The sequence below is a fragment of the Cryptomeria japonica genome, chromosome 7 (genome assembly GCF_030272615.1).
Source record: "Cryptomeria japonica chromosome 7, Sugi_1.0, whole genome shotgun sequence".
In the NCBI taxonomy this organism is placed as follows: domain Eukaryota; kingdom Viridiplantae; phylum Streptophyta; class Pinopsida; order Cupressales; family Cupressaceae; genus Cryptomeria; species Cryptomeria japonica.
In genome coordinates this window covers 529,242,683-529,260,731 of record NC_081411.1, presented here as the reverse complement: position 1 = coordinate 529,260,731, position 18,049 = coordinate 529,242,683, and the positions used below count along the sequence as shown (strand labels likewise).

The window sequence follows — 18,049 nt, the reverse complement described above, 5'->3', positions numbered from 1 at the left end:
CCGGTTTATATCTAGGACACTTGCGTTGAAGATGACCATACTCATGACACAACTGGCAGCGAAAAGGTAAAGTCTCATAATCTAACTGCTGAACCCACGAATAGGAGCCTGCACACATATCTATGGCATCTGGTAAAGGTTTACTAAGATCAATTTCAACACAAATACACGCAAAGGTCATTACCTTTCTTCCCAGGGTTTGCGTAGAGGATCCCACTGGCTTCCCAAGCAGAGCGGCCAGCATCCAAAGCACATCTTCCCGACAACATTCCACAGGAAAACGTGGCAAACGGACCCACACAGGAACCCTATTCGGAAGTTCCTCCGAGGGGTTAAACCCCACATGCAAGGGTTTGATGAACAACCCCACCTGGTTGTAAAAATACGGACCACCTTCGAAGACCCTATTGCGATCCTCCATGCAGTTAAAGGTAACCATGAAGTAGTTATTTGCCAGCAGCATAATCTCCATTTCCCCCTCCGGAGCCCAAGTCCTTAGTGCCCAGTTTTCCAAGAACTGCAAAGAAACCCTCATTCCCAAAAACTTGCAATATAGCGAGTGTTTTGAGAAATATTCGACGTCTTCCGCTATCATCTCGGGAGGAATAACCAGTTTTGGTCTCTCGCTGCATCTCTCCAAGCACCCATTAATCTTCGAAATATGGGTACTACCGGCACTATCAGATCCCAACTCTGAAGAAAAGAGGTTATTATTGAAAGTCTTCATGCCTTGTGATGGGTGTTTTGAGCCCATCGTGGCACGAAAATCCATGACTGGCTGAGCCTTCGAGGCCTCCCCACTAATACTCGCCATAAAGCTTGAGGCGGACGACACTCTAAACCGCAAAGGGGCTCGAAAGAATAAAAAAGCCCTCAAAATCCACCCCTCCCTCACTCTCTCGGGATGGAAGTCCACCCGTGGCCCCCAGCCCCGCTGGAATCCCCTGTCTGTGTGGAAAAGCGGCCGAGCTGCTCAGCCCGAGCCCCCCCGCAGACCTTTACACTTCACGCTCGTCATTAAAGAAAACATCTAGAAATAATAAAACAATTCTACAATAAAAATAAAATAACTCTTGATAAATAATTGCTAACTAAATAAAATAAAATAATTTTTTAAATCAATAATTAATATCAATTAATTTTTTTTACCTTATTTAAGATTTATTAATATATATTTTGTATATAAAAAAACCATAAATTACTATTACCAGTAAATAAATATTAATAATAGCTTTTAAAACAAATAAAAAATACTTTTAGGACCAATTCATAAATTTTCCTCTAATATACCATCTAACTTTAGAAAATAGGCTTTTTCGTGAAAATCAATCTTGGACCATTCTGTTAATTACATTTGCCCAGTCAAAAGCCTACTTCATGACACATAAAAAAAACCTTGCTTATATCACTATTCCGTTGACTTTTCTTATGGGTTGAAGTCGTGTTTTATACAAAGGCGTAGACCCTACTTCGCGGCACACAAACAAAAAACCTCGAAATTCATAATATATGCCAATGAAATCTGTTAAAAACATTAAAATCATGCGTAGATTTTAACCTTCAGAAGAAACAAGTGGAAATCGTGTTTAATCGTAAGCAAATTGAGTAAAAAACCAATCAAAATCATGAGTCAAGCATTTATTTAAAAAATCGCGATTTTAACAGGGAAAAAATCGGCAAACATCCCGATCTGCAATTATTTGAAGAAAACCATGACTATAGTCGATGAGGTAAGAGATTTGGACACTCTGCTTGCAAAAGTAGAAGACAATAAAGAAAAGAAGCCTAAGAAATATTTTAGGATTGTGAAGTATACATCTGGCTCTCGGAAAGTATAAGTGGCTATTCCCAAATTTGATAAACCAAGAGATCAAATTACGACAGAAGATTATGATATAAGAGAGATAGACATTGGCCCTGTCACTCGTACTCAAGTGGTTGAAGAATTTAGAGGATCAACCTCTAACATGGAAGAACAATTGGAGATCGAAGTAAGAGAGAGGAAACAATTGAAGGAGGAAAACAAACAATTGATAGACTACATACACCGCATGCCATTCTGGCAGCAGGAAGATACACCTTGCCCACCTCAAATACTCTCTAAAGAAGCAGTTGAAGGAGTAGAAGAAACAAGAGTGATAGCCCAGGCCACTAAAACATGGATTGGGAATGCTTTTCAACAAGCTAGTACATTCCCTCATGAATTCATGCAAACGCATGACAAAGTCACCACATTCTCGTGTAGGATCAAGAGGATAGAATACTTTTGGTATTTTATTCTATGTTCGATTGTGCCAAAAAAAACACATGAACAAGGATATAGTGCTTGAATTTGTTGATTGCTTTCACCAATGCATATGCTTGTTTCTCAATATTCGGGTATCTCAATTCTGCATCTTTTAGGGGTGTACTCATGAAGGCAATTGGATGTTCATCTTTCTCATCTATTCTTTGAGTGAGAATCGCCACACATGTATGTTCGGAGGCAAATGAGTACAAGTAAAATGGTTTGGAATAGTCAGGATTGACGAGCACAAGATCTTCTGCAATTGCTTGTTTGATTTCCTCAAATGCTCTCTTAGCTGGAGGTGTCCATTCCATCTTGGCACCCTTCTTCAACATGTCATTCATTGGCTTCACTATTTCAGCAAACCTTGTTATAAACTCCCTCACAAAATTTATCTTACCAAAGAATGATTTAAGCTTCTTTTGACTTGCTGGAAGACTGATCCTTGAAATGGCCTCAATGTGGTCAGGGTCGATTGAAATTTAATTTTATGAGATTTTTAGCCCTAGGAGCTTTCCCTCAACAACACCGAACATGAATTTCTTTGGGTTTAATAATATTTGGTACCTTCTACATCTTTGAAACACCTTCCTCAAGTCTCCTACATGGTCTTCTCGTTTTTTGCAAAGTATTGTGAGATCATCCATGTATATGATGATGCACTTCTTGACTAAGTCTTGGAAAGCTATGTCCATGGCCCTTTGGAAAGTGGCTCCTGCATTGATTAAGTTGAAAGGCATTCTTCTATAGGCGAATGTTCCCCATTTAGTTGTAAAAGCTACCTGTAGCCTATCTTTGTGTTCTAACTTCACTTGGTTATATCTTGAATAACCATCCAAAAAGGACATCATCTGGGATCTGTTGACACATTGTAGCACTTCATCTAGTGAAGGCAATGGGTAATTGTCCTTCTCTGAAGCTCGGTTGAGATTTCAGAAATCAACACACAACCTTATTTCACCATTTTTCTTCCTTACTGGAACTAGATTGGCGACCCACGTCAAGTGCCTTACTGGAAAGATGATTCTTGTTGACAGTAATTTCTTGACTTCTTGATATATTAATGGCTCCAGCAATGGGTTGACCGACCTTTGTCTATGTCTGAAAGGCTTACATCCTGGTTTGAGTGGAATTGTGTGTGTGATGAGAGAAGTGCCATAGTTTTTCAAATCTTCATATCCCCATGCTATCATATCTGGGAATTCTCTCATGCTTTTAAGGACACCTTCCTTTTCTTCTAGTGTGCATACCCTTAAAATGAAAACATTTTTTATTTGCTCATCTGTCCCTAGGTTAACAGTTTCACACTTTTGTCCTTCAAATCTTTGATACTTAGATCACTTAGCTTATTTGAGTTGAATATTCCATCTAACTGTACCATACCCTTTGGGATAGTATTTGTCTTTAAGTTCATTATTCTTTTTGTATCAAATTCAGCTTCTTCAATTTCTTCTTCACCAATGATTCGAGTGACAAATACATTAGAGTTTGTTAGGAAATCAAGTATATGCTTGTCGTCCTCAAACACTTGGAAATTGGTGATGTTGTCAGGAAGTTGGAACTAAGGGTACTAATGTTAGCTCCATTGTAAACTTCTTCAAGCCATTCATAGCAAGTGGTTCTAATGAATTGGTTTCCCGTGCTAATGAATTTGCCACTTGATTCTTTGACAGGTATACTGGTTGGATATTAAAAGCATCAAAACATTTGATGAGGTCCCATACCCTATTGCGGTAGCGATTTAGCCTTTTGTCATGACAAGCATACAACTTTTTTACTTGCTTGATGACTATTTCAGAATCTCCGAACACATGCAAGATCTTGGCTCATGTCTTGACATTGATCAATAACTCGTGAACCAATGATTCATATTTGGTCACGTTGTTGGTGCATGGGAATTGCAATTTGTATGTTGCAAGGTAGGCTTCTCTAGTTGGGAAGATTAGATTGAAACTGTAATGTCCCCACTTCGAAATAGAATTTAATAATAAATGATAATAATAAAATTAAAACATTAAAAATTAAATTAAAATATAAAATAATATAATTAAATATGACTAATTAAAAATTAATTAAGTTAATGAAAAGTCAAAAGACATGAAAGGAAAAGTTGTGACTCCCTCAACAATGAGATATAAAAAAGATAAGAGAACCTCATTTGAGAGGGAGGGTAAATTGGAAATGAGAAGTGCAGATCTGATTTAAATAATAAGTGCAGATCTGATTACGAAAGGTTGTGTCCCTTTCAAAGGGTAGAAATAATGAAGAGTTGCACTCTTTCAAAGGGTGCTAATGGTGAAAGGTTATGTCTCCTGCCAAAGGGCATACATGATGAAGAGGTGTGACCTCTCCCTCATATTGAGAGATATAAAGGTAAGGAATCAAAAACATCCAGGGAGATCACCATCGATTAGAAAGGATAGCTGCGTAGGCAAAGGCAAGAGAGGAGGGGGCACAGGAGAGCATTCGGGAGTAGACTTTCGTGACCAGCAAGTAAGAGGTAAGGTATAATATATTATAAACAACTAATATATTAATGTTGATTAAACTTATAGTGTTTATTGAACATAGATAAGGAATGTGTTAAGGCAGTAGTAATATGCATTAAAATTACCATTTACTAAGTATGATAATTAATATATTAATATTAATTAATGTATATTTCATTGAGCGTTGGTAAGAGTATATTAAGGCTAAAAATGTGTGCATTAATGAATACAATTAATTAATATACTAATCTACGCATAGGGAATGATTAAGGAATATAGATGTTATCAAGGAAGGTGTAATGCATATGTTAACAATAATAGGGTACATTTGATATGTATATATGTTAAAGAATACATTAGGAATACATGTTAACATAAAATGTGGATTAAGAAATAAAATAATACTAAATCATCAAAGTGTATTATAAATGCAAATGTAAACACATGTTGGAGGCTATAGGGAGGAAACTCCCTTAGTCTAAGGGAGGGATTATGAAAATCCCTAGGGCAGTATATATACTGATTATTGATATGCATATGTAGGGCTTGGCTGATTAAGTTCAACCAAGAGGAGATGGATCTGGCCGGTCCACTCTGAGGACTTGGGTGATGGGATGCATCACCCAAGGCAAGGAATGACACATGGTCTTCCTTGGAGGGCTTGGGCGTAAGAGGTTACAACCAAGACAGGAATTGAAATAACCTTCGATTTCCTGGAGGGCTTGGATGTAAGAAATTACATTCAAGACAGGAGTTGAATTCACCTTCGACTTCCTGGAGGGCTTGGAACCAAGATGGGTTCCAAGAAGGCGAGCTTCACGGCCGCCTAAGGACATACTTTGTATGGCATTCATATCCTTTTTTATTAGATTAAAATTATGATTATGTTGATTAAGTATTAGATAAGAATTGTGATTAGTGTTAATTAAGTATTTTAAGGTTAAATTGCAAGTTAAATTAGTTATATATGTATATTTGTTGTATTTCTAACAATCTATTTTGTAGGACAGTGATCCCTAAATAGTAGGGACATTTAATCTCCTTGACCAATCCTTGCTCAGGAGCATGCCATATCCATCAAGGATGTCGACTACAAAAATGTTGATGCAACTTTGGACTCTTGGATTGGCTGCTAGCTGCATATGGATATTATTTAATTTTCCCACAATTGAAACTTCTATTCTATCTAGCTAAGTAACTTTCTTGCTTGTTTGTGTAGGTATCAATCCTAGCCTTCGGTATATTGCGAGCGATATCACTTTGCTAGAAGCACTGGAATCCATCAAGCAATTGTGTAAGAGCTTTCCAAATATCCTAACGAACAGTAGGAATGGAGCAGGTTCGTCTTTTCCTTAATAGAAGACCATCGGATGTTCTCTTTGATTATTTGAATTATTGTTATTTCCATTATTCACATCATGTCTTTCTTGTGTATGGCTTTCACTTCGTGAAACCATCTAAATGTCATTAGACACAATTTGTTCTTTTGGTGTTTCTGCATTTTTGGAAGTTTCTTCTATCTTCATTACAAGTTCACTTCGGTAGGGCTCTACACATGATATTGGACTTTGTTCCTTTGGAACACCGAATGAACTATGGACCACACCAATTAAATTTGGCGGCTGTTGAGGAGCATTGAATGTGCTGAGAAACATTGGTGATTCGCTTGGGGTGACATTCGTGTTTGCGGCATCGTTAGGTTGGGGAGCATTGTACATGTTTCTAGGAACATTTGACATGCTCTGTGGAGTCTCCTTTGTGGTGATAGTATTGGTCAAGCCACCCAACAATGTTTCCCGAACTTCAGGAATTTTCATCAATTCAATCAAAGGTAAAGTGACCTTTATCTTGTTAAATTCTTCCAACGCATATGAGCTCAATCTCTTCAATTCATCTTTATGATGAATCATTCTTTTGCCTTTGTTCCATTAGTGGGGCAGTTTGGTTGCCTTCTTTCGTTTTGCTGAATGCCTCGCTCCTTGTATTCAAGTGAATCCCTTGGGAAAGTCGGAACATTGCTTGCATTTGGATGTGGAGGAGTTTGGAAATTATTTGGCAGGATTGATGTAGTCAATGGTTCATTGTTTCGGAAATTCCTTTGATACACTTTTGGTGGATTTCTAGATGACGGCTGGAGTTCTTGTACTTCCCTTGTACCTTCCACCAAGACGCTATTTTAAAGTGGGGGAAAACTGTAGCCATTGCTTGTAAGCGATTCATTTGGCAACACTTTTGGTTCTGTCATAGTTTGATATTGTGGCGTTTCCACTGGGCCATTGGCAGATGTGGGTAAAAATCTCTGATTAGGTTGTTGTGACGTGTATTCTCGAGATTCAAACAAGAATCTGAAGTCTTGTAGGACCAATGCTTGATCATATCTTTGTGTAGGAACTAATTCATATCCTGTTACTAGAGGATTCACTGACGCTTCTGTATTCCTTTTCTCACTTTTGAAAATGTCAACCGCTATTTGGAATTCATGAGAGTGCAACTCAGAGTGCTGATCTGTATTGTGCAATCTACACTAGCTTGATAAGGTTGCTTCTACTAAAAACACCTTATTTGCGAGACAATCATCAGAAGTGGGCAGTTGTCTAAAGGTGAAGGCTCACTTCCATTATTCAGCCCAGTGTTCCATGTTATTTTCTGGAATCCTTGATTATTGTTGCGGAAGCCTTGGTTATTTCCTTGGTAAGCTTGATTGTGCCCTTGATTACCTCCTTGATATCCAAAAGGATCACTTTGATGACCTTGATAATTTTCTTGATGTGCTTGATAAATCCTTTGCATTTGATTGTTGTGATTCCTCAAATAAATAACTTCGGTCAACAACTTTTGGACTTGGTCAATCAGCTTCTTCATCTCATCCATTTCTTGAATTCAGATCAATGTTGTTGTACATGGAGGTATACCAGTTGCGATGGTGGCGCTTGAGATAATGCTATTCTTGGGTGAAGCACTAACTGATTAGAGGGTGGTGTTGTCTGCTGCATCAGTTGAGGAATTGCATTGATAATCTGTGTTTGGTGGAATAAAGCTTGATTGAGGTTGTAGATTTGATTGTTAGCTGCGACTGGTCCCATGTGAAGCAAAGGTCCAGAAACGCTTTGTCACAACTTTCTAGTCATTTCCATTGCCTTGGCGTATGCTTCATTCAAATTCGATTGAGGAGGATGAGATTGCTGTACAAACATAGAAGTGAGGTTGTCTAGTGCAGAATAGTATATTTCTCTCGAGTCGGTGACAAGATAGGGATCTCGCAATCTAGTGTAAAGCCTTCCGGAATCTGTTGTTGAATGCATTGATGGGTTCATGTTCTTGTCTCTTGACTTCTATGAACTGCCTATACAACTCCAAAGGAGTTATAGGAATGCCAAACTTGCCTGTGAATCCATCCTTCAATATTCCCCATGATGTTATGGAGCATGTGGGTAAATGAATGAACCAATAGAATGCCTCATCTCCCAAAGAATATGGGAAAAGTCTACATGCCTCATCTGCGTACTAGAATAGTGTAAGCCTTTTGGAATTTGTTGTTGAATGCACTGATGGGTTCATGTTCTTGTCTCTTGACTTCTACGAACTTCCTATGCAACTCCGGAGGAGTGATAGGAATGCCAAACTTGCTTGTGAATCCATCCTTAAATATTCCCCATGATGTTATGGAACGTGTGGGTAAATGAATGAATCAATAGAATGCCTCATCTCCCAAAGAATATGGGAAAAGTCTGCATGCCACATCTGCGTATTGGATTTGCCTATTGCATCTTCAACGATTTTGATATGCTCCTCTACTGCCTGATTTGGATCATTAAGATGAAACTTTGAACATAAATCCTCACGACTCTTGAGCATATCATGATAATTAGTGAACTCAATTGGCGATGGATTGGTAACTAACATTGTAGCTCCATTTGGAGCAGGCTGATTTTGATTCTGATTTTGATCCATTGTAGGAATTGCTTGAAGGCTTGGTTGAAGTCTTGACGATATTGAACTTGGCTGATTGTTTGGTGGTGTAACTATTGGGGTCGCACTTGTTTGACTGTCAACCTGGGTTGCCCTTTGAGCTTGATATTGGTGTGATGGAGTCCGGAACAAATTTGAAATATCTTTGCCACCCGATGAATCTTGGCTTGTTGTAGCTCTCCTTTCTTGCCACATCTTGCCTTTGGAGCAAAGTCTAGCGCTTGCAAGTTGCAACTCCTTGGGTCTTGGAGTGGATATTAGAATTCTTTGAAGTCTTTCTAGTGAGAATGAGATGATTTGATCCAGTGTGTAGCTGATGAGTCCTTAGGGGGTCGAGGGGAGCAAGTAGGAACCTTTGATCGAGGAGTGCCCTTTCAATAGCCACTGTGATGTCTAAAGCCTTTTGTTCTTCCTCTTCCAACACAAATTGCACTCGCAAATGCTCTGTCGCACTTCGCTTTTCTTGCCAAGCAAGATTGTTCAATCCAGAAATTATATCCTCTTGGTCATCATTAATTCCCAAATTTGGTTGATACATTGGGGGTTCACCTATAATTGGTAGCACCATCGTGATTCATGTTCAAATCTTCCAACTTTGAAGAATTCTTAGCTCTTTCAATTTTCTTTCTATTGTCGTGTGGGAGATAGATTACCTCGATTAATTGCTCTAGGAACAACAGCAATCGGAGGTTGATCTCCTAATTCTTCTTCCTTGTCTAAAACAATCCTCACTTGTCTGAATTAAGTTGCACCACTTTGGTTTCTCCAAGCGAGAGTGTTCAATTGTGAGATGATGTCTTCTTCTTCACCTAGGACTAATTCTTCTTCAAGCAACACCATTTTGAATCATGATGTAATGCTCCCATTTTTCCAGTGATCGCTGAAGAGCCCTAGTTTTATCTGTTAGCCATCCCCATAGGTGAAATTAATGGATAGGGGATGATTTTGGGTGCCAAAGGTTTATACTTAGCTAAATTTGGTGTGAGAAGATTTATATCATATAAACTTTATGATAATATGTTATAAAGTTACTTTTTCTAAAAATAGAAAAAGTTTATTTAAAAGGTGTTTTAAAAGTAACTTTCTAAGTTAAAGTTATAAAATATGACCATGGCACTTATTCCTAGGAAAAGTTGTTTTAAAAAGGTGGACCCATTTTACTATGGTGAAGACCACCCTTCATGCTAGACGCCAATTAGAAAGGAAGATTCCTTTGCAATCTTTGATGGATACCAAGTGAGGGTTGCGAATTAGGGTTGAGTTGCGTTAAGTAAGGAAGGTGTTTTATTTTGGGGAAGGAAATGATTATTTTTTACACATTATTTTCTGATAAAAACGTCTGCAGCAGCAGCACAGGACTGAGACAGCATTGGGGACTCCAAGCTATAGGTGATAGGATGCTGAACCCTAGTCATCCCATTACAGGTTGCAGCACTGAAATTGCTCCAATCAGGTCGTGAGGGCCAAATTTAGGAGCTCTGAGACTGGAATCAGCAAATCAGGAATTGAAATATTGTTCTGGGTTGAATTTGTGCATTCTACAGTACTACGGAAGCATTGAATGATCAATACCAGACCACTAAGGGGTGTAACCAGCAGAAATACACCTCTCTCAGCCACGTCAGGTCTGCTACAGAAATTCTGAGCAGTATACAAAGGATTACCAGCAAGTTTAGCAGCCTAATTTGCAGATCATACCTTTCCAGGCAAGGCCGTACCATTATCTCTTGCCTGGGGACCATAAGAAATAATTACAAGGGTTTTGATTCGGCTATTTGGCTTAGATTTCATTGTTGACAAATAATAACAGCAATCCAATAGTCATCTCAGCCATTTGGACACCAGTGTGAACAATACGAACTTTTCTTTGGGGAAAAGTGTCATAATTTGAAGGGTTGTGCCTGGCGTCAGTCAAGGATCACACTTGAATTGCAAATTCTTCCTCTATTTGGTTTTGGTAATTCTTTACAAGCATAATAAAACTTATTGGAGCTGTTAGTGCGTAGTGGAAGCTCCTCTATCAACATTCTTTCGATTTCAGCCAATAAAATAAGCTCATCCGGACAAGCTTTTGACACCTGGTAGGCCTATTTTGGCTTTGGATGTTATTAGTAGTGATTTCATTTGATTTGATAATTGCTGGTAATAATTCAGAGTTCTGAAAATTTCATTTCAGTCAATTGTCCTTTTATGTATTGCGTTTGTTATTCATTCATCATTGCTAAAATCTCAAGTAAAATCCCTAAAAACTACAAAACCACAAAATTCACTCAAAACTTGAAACAAAACTTCCACTGGTCAAAGAAATTTAGTTAGATAAATCCTATCAGATTGGGTCAAGACTCGGTTGGCATCTTTCACATGACTCTAGATGATAATTCTTCTCGCCCTCCTTCTAGCGGCAATTCTATTGATGGGTGTTTTATGACCACACCAACACAGAATAAAAATGCCAAAGATACTTTGTCCATTATAAAGTCGCTAGTTCGTGTAGGATCCTTGGAATCACTTCTATGAACTTTTGCAATCTTAGCATAAAAGGCGATTTTGCTCAAGAGAGGATAAAGTGTCTTTGGCATTTTTAGTTTGTGTTGGTGTGGTCATAAAACGCCCATCAACAAGCTCAAGTTGTCTTGGTTGGATGCTCCACCCCCTTGTGCTTAGTTGTGGCGAATGGTTCTGGGCACTCAAACATGCTTTCCTCCCAATTCCCTACAATGGTTTATTCTTGGAAATACAATTATATATTAGATCCCAATGAGTGATGTTATTTAACTTAAATATCAATTTGATTGTTAATGCAATTGATTATATATGCATTTATATGTTATTGGGTTCCTAACCCTTATGGAAATAATTGGGCTTATGAATTATATTTCAAATGTTGACTAACATTATTGCTGGGGTTAAACCAAAGTTTATATTGGATAGGAAATTGTTAGTTGGTAGGTTGTATCTTAATGAGCTTTATTTCTTATTTTAATTGAACTTGTGATTTCAGGGCAAGATTTAGGAACATCCCCGAAAGGGGACATTACATTAAGGCAGAAAACCAAATTCCTATTTTGCTTCTTGTAGTAATGAAATACAAATGGGAAATAAACAACAAAGGAAGTAGGAAAGTGATATACCTTTTCTGTATTTAGACATACACTGATAAAAGCCAATTCTTTTTTTTTTTTGCTTTAATGGAAAAGAAAAATGGTAAAATCATAGTTTAATAACTAAAACTCTAATTACATGGTTGACCCAATTTTTAAAAAACTTGGACTTGGCAATCGCTTGACACATTTATCAAACATTCAAAAGTAAATTAGTTTGAAAAAGATTTATGAAAAACATGCATATTACTGAATTTATAAACTTTATTGCTGATCTCTTTCATATATAGATCAGAATTAGAATTCAATGCACTTAATAGACCAAAAAATGAGTTAAAAGTTTCATTAAATATGAACTTGAAGTTTCAATATCAAGAAAGGTTACAAATTGTAAACTTCTTTTATGAATAAAGGTGGAAAAAGTCTGCTGTCACTGTGTGGGTGCCATGTTTTCTCAACTAGCGCCTCAAGCATGGTACCAAGTTGCATGTGCAGTGAACCTACCTCTAATGACTCGCCAGACTTGCCTTCTGCTGTCTCATTGATACCACATTTGCTTTCCATTCAGTTGCATCCCCCTCCAAATCAGTTATCTCATTACTAATAACAATTGATCTATATTCTTAGCAACCCACTTTGAATATGAATGAATGTCATTGAGGTCAAGTGCATGATGTGCATCTTTCCCTTCTTTCTTTCCATGGAGCCAAATGTTGCATTGCACAAAGTCAAGATCATTCAAGTGCTTTTGAGTCAACTTTCTTATTGATCGCTTCAATCACAAGTCCTGAGTCACCTTCCAGCTCTATCTGAAGATATCCTTCAACATATGCTTTCCTTAATGCTGCTAGAAGTGCATTCCATTCAGTGTCATTATTTGACTTTTCACTTAGATAGATGCCTTCTGCCCCATCTTCATATCTCCTCGCATATCATGAAGGATATAACTGGCCCTTGCTTCAATCAGATTTCCTTTTGAGGCACACTCAAAATTCAATGGTATTCCTAATGTTAATGGTTCCCATTCATCCTTTATAGATTTTGGAGCTACCAAGCAAGCTTGTGCAGATTCTTTCTCATGATTATTATCTTCGTGACTATTGATCAATGAACCCAGGATCTAATTTTGCATGGGAATGAAGAAGGGCAATTCAATTGTTAGTATTTTCCAAGTGTTTTTGCTGTTAAGTGTTCACAATATGCAGTCATAAATATGAATACAAAAGACAGTAATTCTATTCTTATTTTTTAATAAGAGTTTTCACCATTTTACCTTTTTAAGTTCTAATGGTAACCTGTATAATTGCATATTGTACTTACAAAAAAACAAAAGTCAGAAGATCAATAATCTTAATTTTTATTAAATGTCTTAAGAATTTTTTTTAGCTTTGCATGATTTCAACTGAATAATTTAATCACTGCACATCTTTTCTGTTGTCTCCCTCTTTGGTTTCTTCTGAAAATTTTGCACTTGTTCATGCAGATTTTGTTTAAAGTAAAAATGGATACATCTTATTTGTGTAAAACACTCTGTAAATGTTTGAAGTTTCACTCGTGCTATGCATATCATACGACAAGACTTTCTGTTGTGCAATGAGCAAAATGGATTATTTTTCTCTAGATCTAAAGAAATATTTTTTCTGTGGCTTTATGATTATTGTCCAATGCTATGGTATCAATAACTATTTATTGGAATAAAATAAAAATAAAAAGTAAAAATTAATTTCTAACCTTGTTCTGTATTTTTATAAAATTGTCTTAGATGTTAGTGGGCACACCAGGAAGGCTTAAGGAGCATATTGAGACTACGCCTGGTTTCTCACAATGTTTGAAGGGAGTGAAAGTGCTTATACTTGATGAAGCAGACCGCTTGCTAAATATGGGATTTCGTATAGAACTAGAAAAAATAATTGCTGCTGTACCCAAAGAAAGGCAGACTCTATTTTTTTCAGCAACAGTTCCAAAAGAGGTCTATTATACTGTTTTGAACTCATAGCTACAGCTGAAAGCACAAGCTTTAATGTGAAATAACCAAGTGATTGTAATATTTGGAGGTGATCATGTCTGCAGGTTCACCAAGTGTCCCAAATTGCTTTAAAAAGAGAACATGAATTTATCAACACAGTTGAAGAGGGTAGCGAGGAAACTCATTCAAAGGTGTCATCCAAAAAAATCTCTTTATTATCACCACCTCTTAAATGCTTCCAAAAATGTATGGATTTTATTTTAACTAAATGGTTACCTTTGGATTATATGTAATTTATTGTTGAGAGTTAGTGCAGGTGTTACAGTCATCAATTGTTGCCTCACAAGAGAAGCATTTCTCGTTGATTTATGGGATTCTCGTGGGGCATATCTCACAGGACCCTGAGTACAAGGTCAGATGTAACTTTTTTCATTGCTAATTTAAATTCTTGTATTTCCTTTTGCATTGATTTCATTTTGTGTATATGCAGGTTCTTGTTTTCTGTATAACTATTTGCGTTACAAGGGTAGTTACCACGCTTCTATCCGAGTTGAAACTGAATGTTCGTGAGATTCATTCAAGAAAATCTCAGGGTCAGAGGACACGTATCTCTGATGAATTTCGGAAATCAAAAGGCCTTATACTTGTTACATCAGATGTCTCAGCCCGTGGAGTTGATTATCCTGATGTCACTCTTGTTATTCAGGTGGTTGTGATGCATAATCTCATACAGCTTGTCGATGATTTCTATTTCTATGCAGCTCCATTGTTTTTTTCAGTATCATTTTGTTGGGGATTCTATTAAGTGAATTTACACCTTTTTTCCGTTTTGGTAGGGGATTAAACTTTAAACAGAGAAGATGATTATTAACATTCCCTGAAAATAGAGGTCACCAATAAACATTACATTTATTCCCTCCATGTCTAGGTGGAATTGCTTTTTAGAATAGCATTCATCTTTATGAATGCATATGCAATCAGTGAGATAGCTGTGCATTCTTTTGCCTTCTTTCTGTTTTAAGATCTGCACGTTTTTGTTAAGGTTTAAGACATACAAAACAAAACCAAAGATGTTGGTAGCTGCATCTTCAAGTTCATGAAAGAATTTGTCAATTCATCAAGGAAGGATGCAAAGATATATAAGAGAAATAGAAAGACCACCACCACCATGCTCATTGCATGACAAGAAGCCTCAATTTACTAGGACTGTTGGCACAATTTGCCATGTAAGAAACAATTTACTATTAAGCAATATTTTCTCTATTTGTACTCCGATACATACAAATAAAGTAAAAGAAGGCCACCCATGAATATCTTTAGTGTCGTTGGTGCTGCAATTGCTTGTGGGGGCATAAAAGACTGTTGAAACATTTTGAGAATAAATTTCCCAAAACAACAATCTGCTGTTAATGCTTATATGACATCATTCAATTAATAGCCAAAAGGTACAAAATATTGTTGTCCCATAAAAGTTAAGTTGAAGTGGACAAGAGGAAATAGGCTGACATGGGAACTGTGTGTTGAAGGCATATGAAGATGAATAAGACTCCAAAAGTGGAGCATAAACTTATAATTACAAACAAAATGAATTAGATGAGCTGGAAAAATAGTCCATTTAAATGAAAATGTTTTCAAATGTGAAATAAAAGATACATTTAAAATTTTATGATCCCACGTTAAATATAATCCTTGAGAAAAAATGTGTTCATTTGACTTTGATCATTTAGTGTAAAAAAGGTCTTTAATACAATTATTCTAACTCTACTGTATAGTCTAGAAAATAAGTTAGAAAAAATTGCAATGGTAAAATAAATATTGGAATATAATAATTAGTATGATAATATATAATTATTAATAATTTAATATAAATGTTAAGCTGTCGGTATGAGTACGTGGGTATGTTAAAAAAATATAAAAAATATAAATATACACATATTTGCGACCAAAAAAGTAAGAAAATAAAAAATAGTGTAGTTATAATACTAATTCATTCCTATATACTTTAATAAATGATGAATAAAATTAAAAGATTATATATAATATATAATAATTAAAATTAATAATAATATTAATACTTAATTAGTAAACTATAAATATAATCTAGTAGAACATATATAATAATTATATATTATTAGACATTTACATCTATCAATTATAAGTTAAATTATAAAATAATAAACATTAAACTATCAATTTATTACAATGTATATCTAATATTTAAATTTTTATTAAATATTAAAAATTTAAATTATGTATATTATTATAATCATTTTAATAAATTAAAATAATATATTATCAAAGCTATCAGATTTCCACAATCCGTAGTTTCTGGATTTGATTGTGTGAGAAATCCAGAAACTGCTAACAACATAATATACTATAATTAACAAATAAAATTTTAAAAATCTAAAACTATTTAATTAAATTATAAAAGTATGCTCTAATTTTTTTTTTTCAAATATTGGAAACATTAAAATGTCAATATATTCACTCCTTGCATCTAATTCAATTGTTGGCGGGAGCCCTCGACGCAAATACATTATAAACAAGAATTTAAAGGGGTCACCATTCAACAATTTACTATGAGTAACAAATCAAAAACCAAACCTGTATATGTATTTGGTTATATATGGCCATCGCGTTTTGAAAATCCAAGCTAATATTAATAATATAATATTATACTAATGATAATATAGAAAATATAAATATTAGAAATAATAATATTACCAACAAGATTGATCTTGACTGGGCTTGGCATTTCATTAATTGGTAAATCAGTACTCCAGCCTTTGCTTTCATCGACACATAATCTCCACTAGAGTATAGAGGTATCGAATGTTCGAATCTGTTAACGACAACTGCTTTGCAGATCTTTGGCACCACAAATCCATATCCATTGTACGTGATCACCAAAAATGGATTATTCAGTTTTTGTGTCTATTCAGTGCCATCTTGCTTGACGATAATATAATATTATTAGAAACTTCAACAATTCCTTTCTGTGTTGAATCGGATCTCTAATCAGGTTTGAATTGGACCTTGATCCGGCATCTTGGGCCGTGGATTTTTGAACATAGCAATTAAACAATAGCAATTGTGAAATCATAAATGTTATCATTTGAATATTATAGGAGCTGAAAATTGGAATTGATTACATAGTTTTAATGTACAAACGAGTTAAAAATATCCACAATTAAGAAAAAAAACGACGAAATTGGAATGCCATAAAAAGATATTTATAGCTGGTTTTTGTTTGAGGCTTGAGAAAAAGGCTCAAAACTGAGAATTGTTGTCATCATTGAGAAGATGTCTTGGAAACTCTTCATCACTAGAATTGCCAGAATGAGTTGTATCCTCATCATGCAATGTGAGCTCATGCAATCCTCTATGAACCTCATTCTCTTCATCAACTTGTTGTGGCTCCTACGACTCAATATCCACTGTGTCGTTGGTCATTGCCTATACCCAAGTGTCTTCAATTAATGACATGCAAGGCATCATGTACACCAACAGGCTTCTCTACTCTTGCAAAGGTATGCTTGTTCCTCCTTAGTGATTGGCTAAAGCTATATATGGACTAGAAACATGTGAGAGATGATGAATGACCTGTGTATCAATCTTGGACGTCCATATATTAACCGGTAATTAGATTTTTTGGCATATGCAAAGTGTGCTTGGCAATCCTTGCTAAAGTCTTATAGCCATCTAATTCCATATATTATGCTCTCAACTTTGATCAATGAACCTTCGTCTAGTCTATAAAATGTAAATAAAATTATTATATTATATACATTAATTAAAAAATATATTGATATAATAATAGATAAATATTAATAATATAAGACAACAATATTATATAATTGCAATATAATAAATACAAATATAATATTATAATATATTAATATAAATGACACATTGTAGCATATACTATATATATATATAATATTTTATTGCAATATTAATAATTTAATATTATACTAATTATAATTAAAATATATAAATATGAAAAATAATAATATTACCAACAAGATCGATCCTCATTGGGCTTGGCAGCTCATTAATTGGTAAATCAATACTCCTTGCCTTGCTTTCATGGATTTCAACTGAATGTAGAGGTATCAAATGTTCAAATCTGTCAACGGCAAATACCTCGCAGATCTCTAGCACCACAAATCCATACTCTTTATGTGATCATCAAACATGGATTATTTAGTTCTTGTGTTTATTCAGTGCCATC

At 35.6% G+C, this 18,049-nt stretch overlaps 1 protein-coding gene across 1 annotated transcript in view; it reads left to right on the top strand.

Annotated features, from left to right (window-relative positions):
• LOC131031101 (DEAD-box ATP-dependent RNA helicase 31) overlaps window positions 1–18,049 on the top strand; it is a 140,043-nt gene that overhangs the window by 109,649 nt on the left and 12,345 nt on the right. Inside the window, exons 5-8 of the mRNA XM_057962130.2 lie at window positions 13,609–13,815; window positions 13,917–14,003; window positions 14,129–14,224; window positions 14,303–14,518. Coding sequence (XP_057818113.1) covers window positions 13,609–13,815; window positions 13,917–14,003; window positions 14,129–14,224; window positions 14,303–14,518 — 606 coding nt within the window. The remainder of the gene's footprint in view (window positions 1–13,608; window positions 13,816–13,916; window positions 14,004–14,128; window positions 14,225–14,302; window positions 14,519–18,049) is intronic.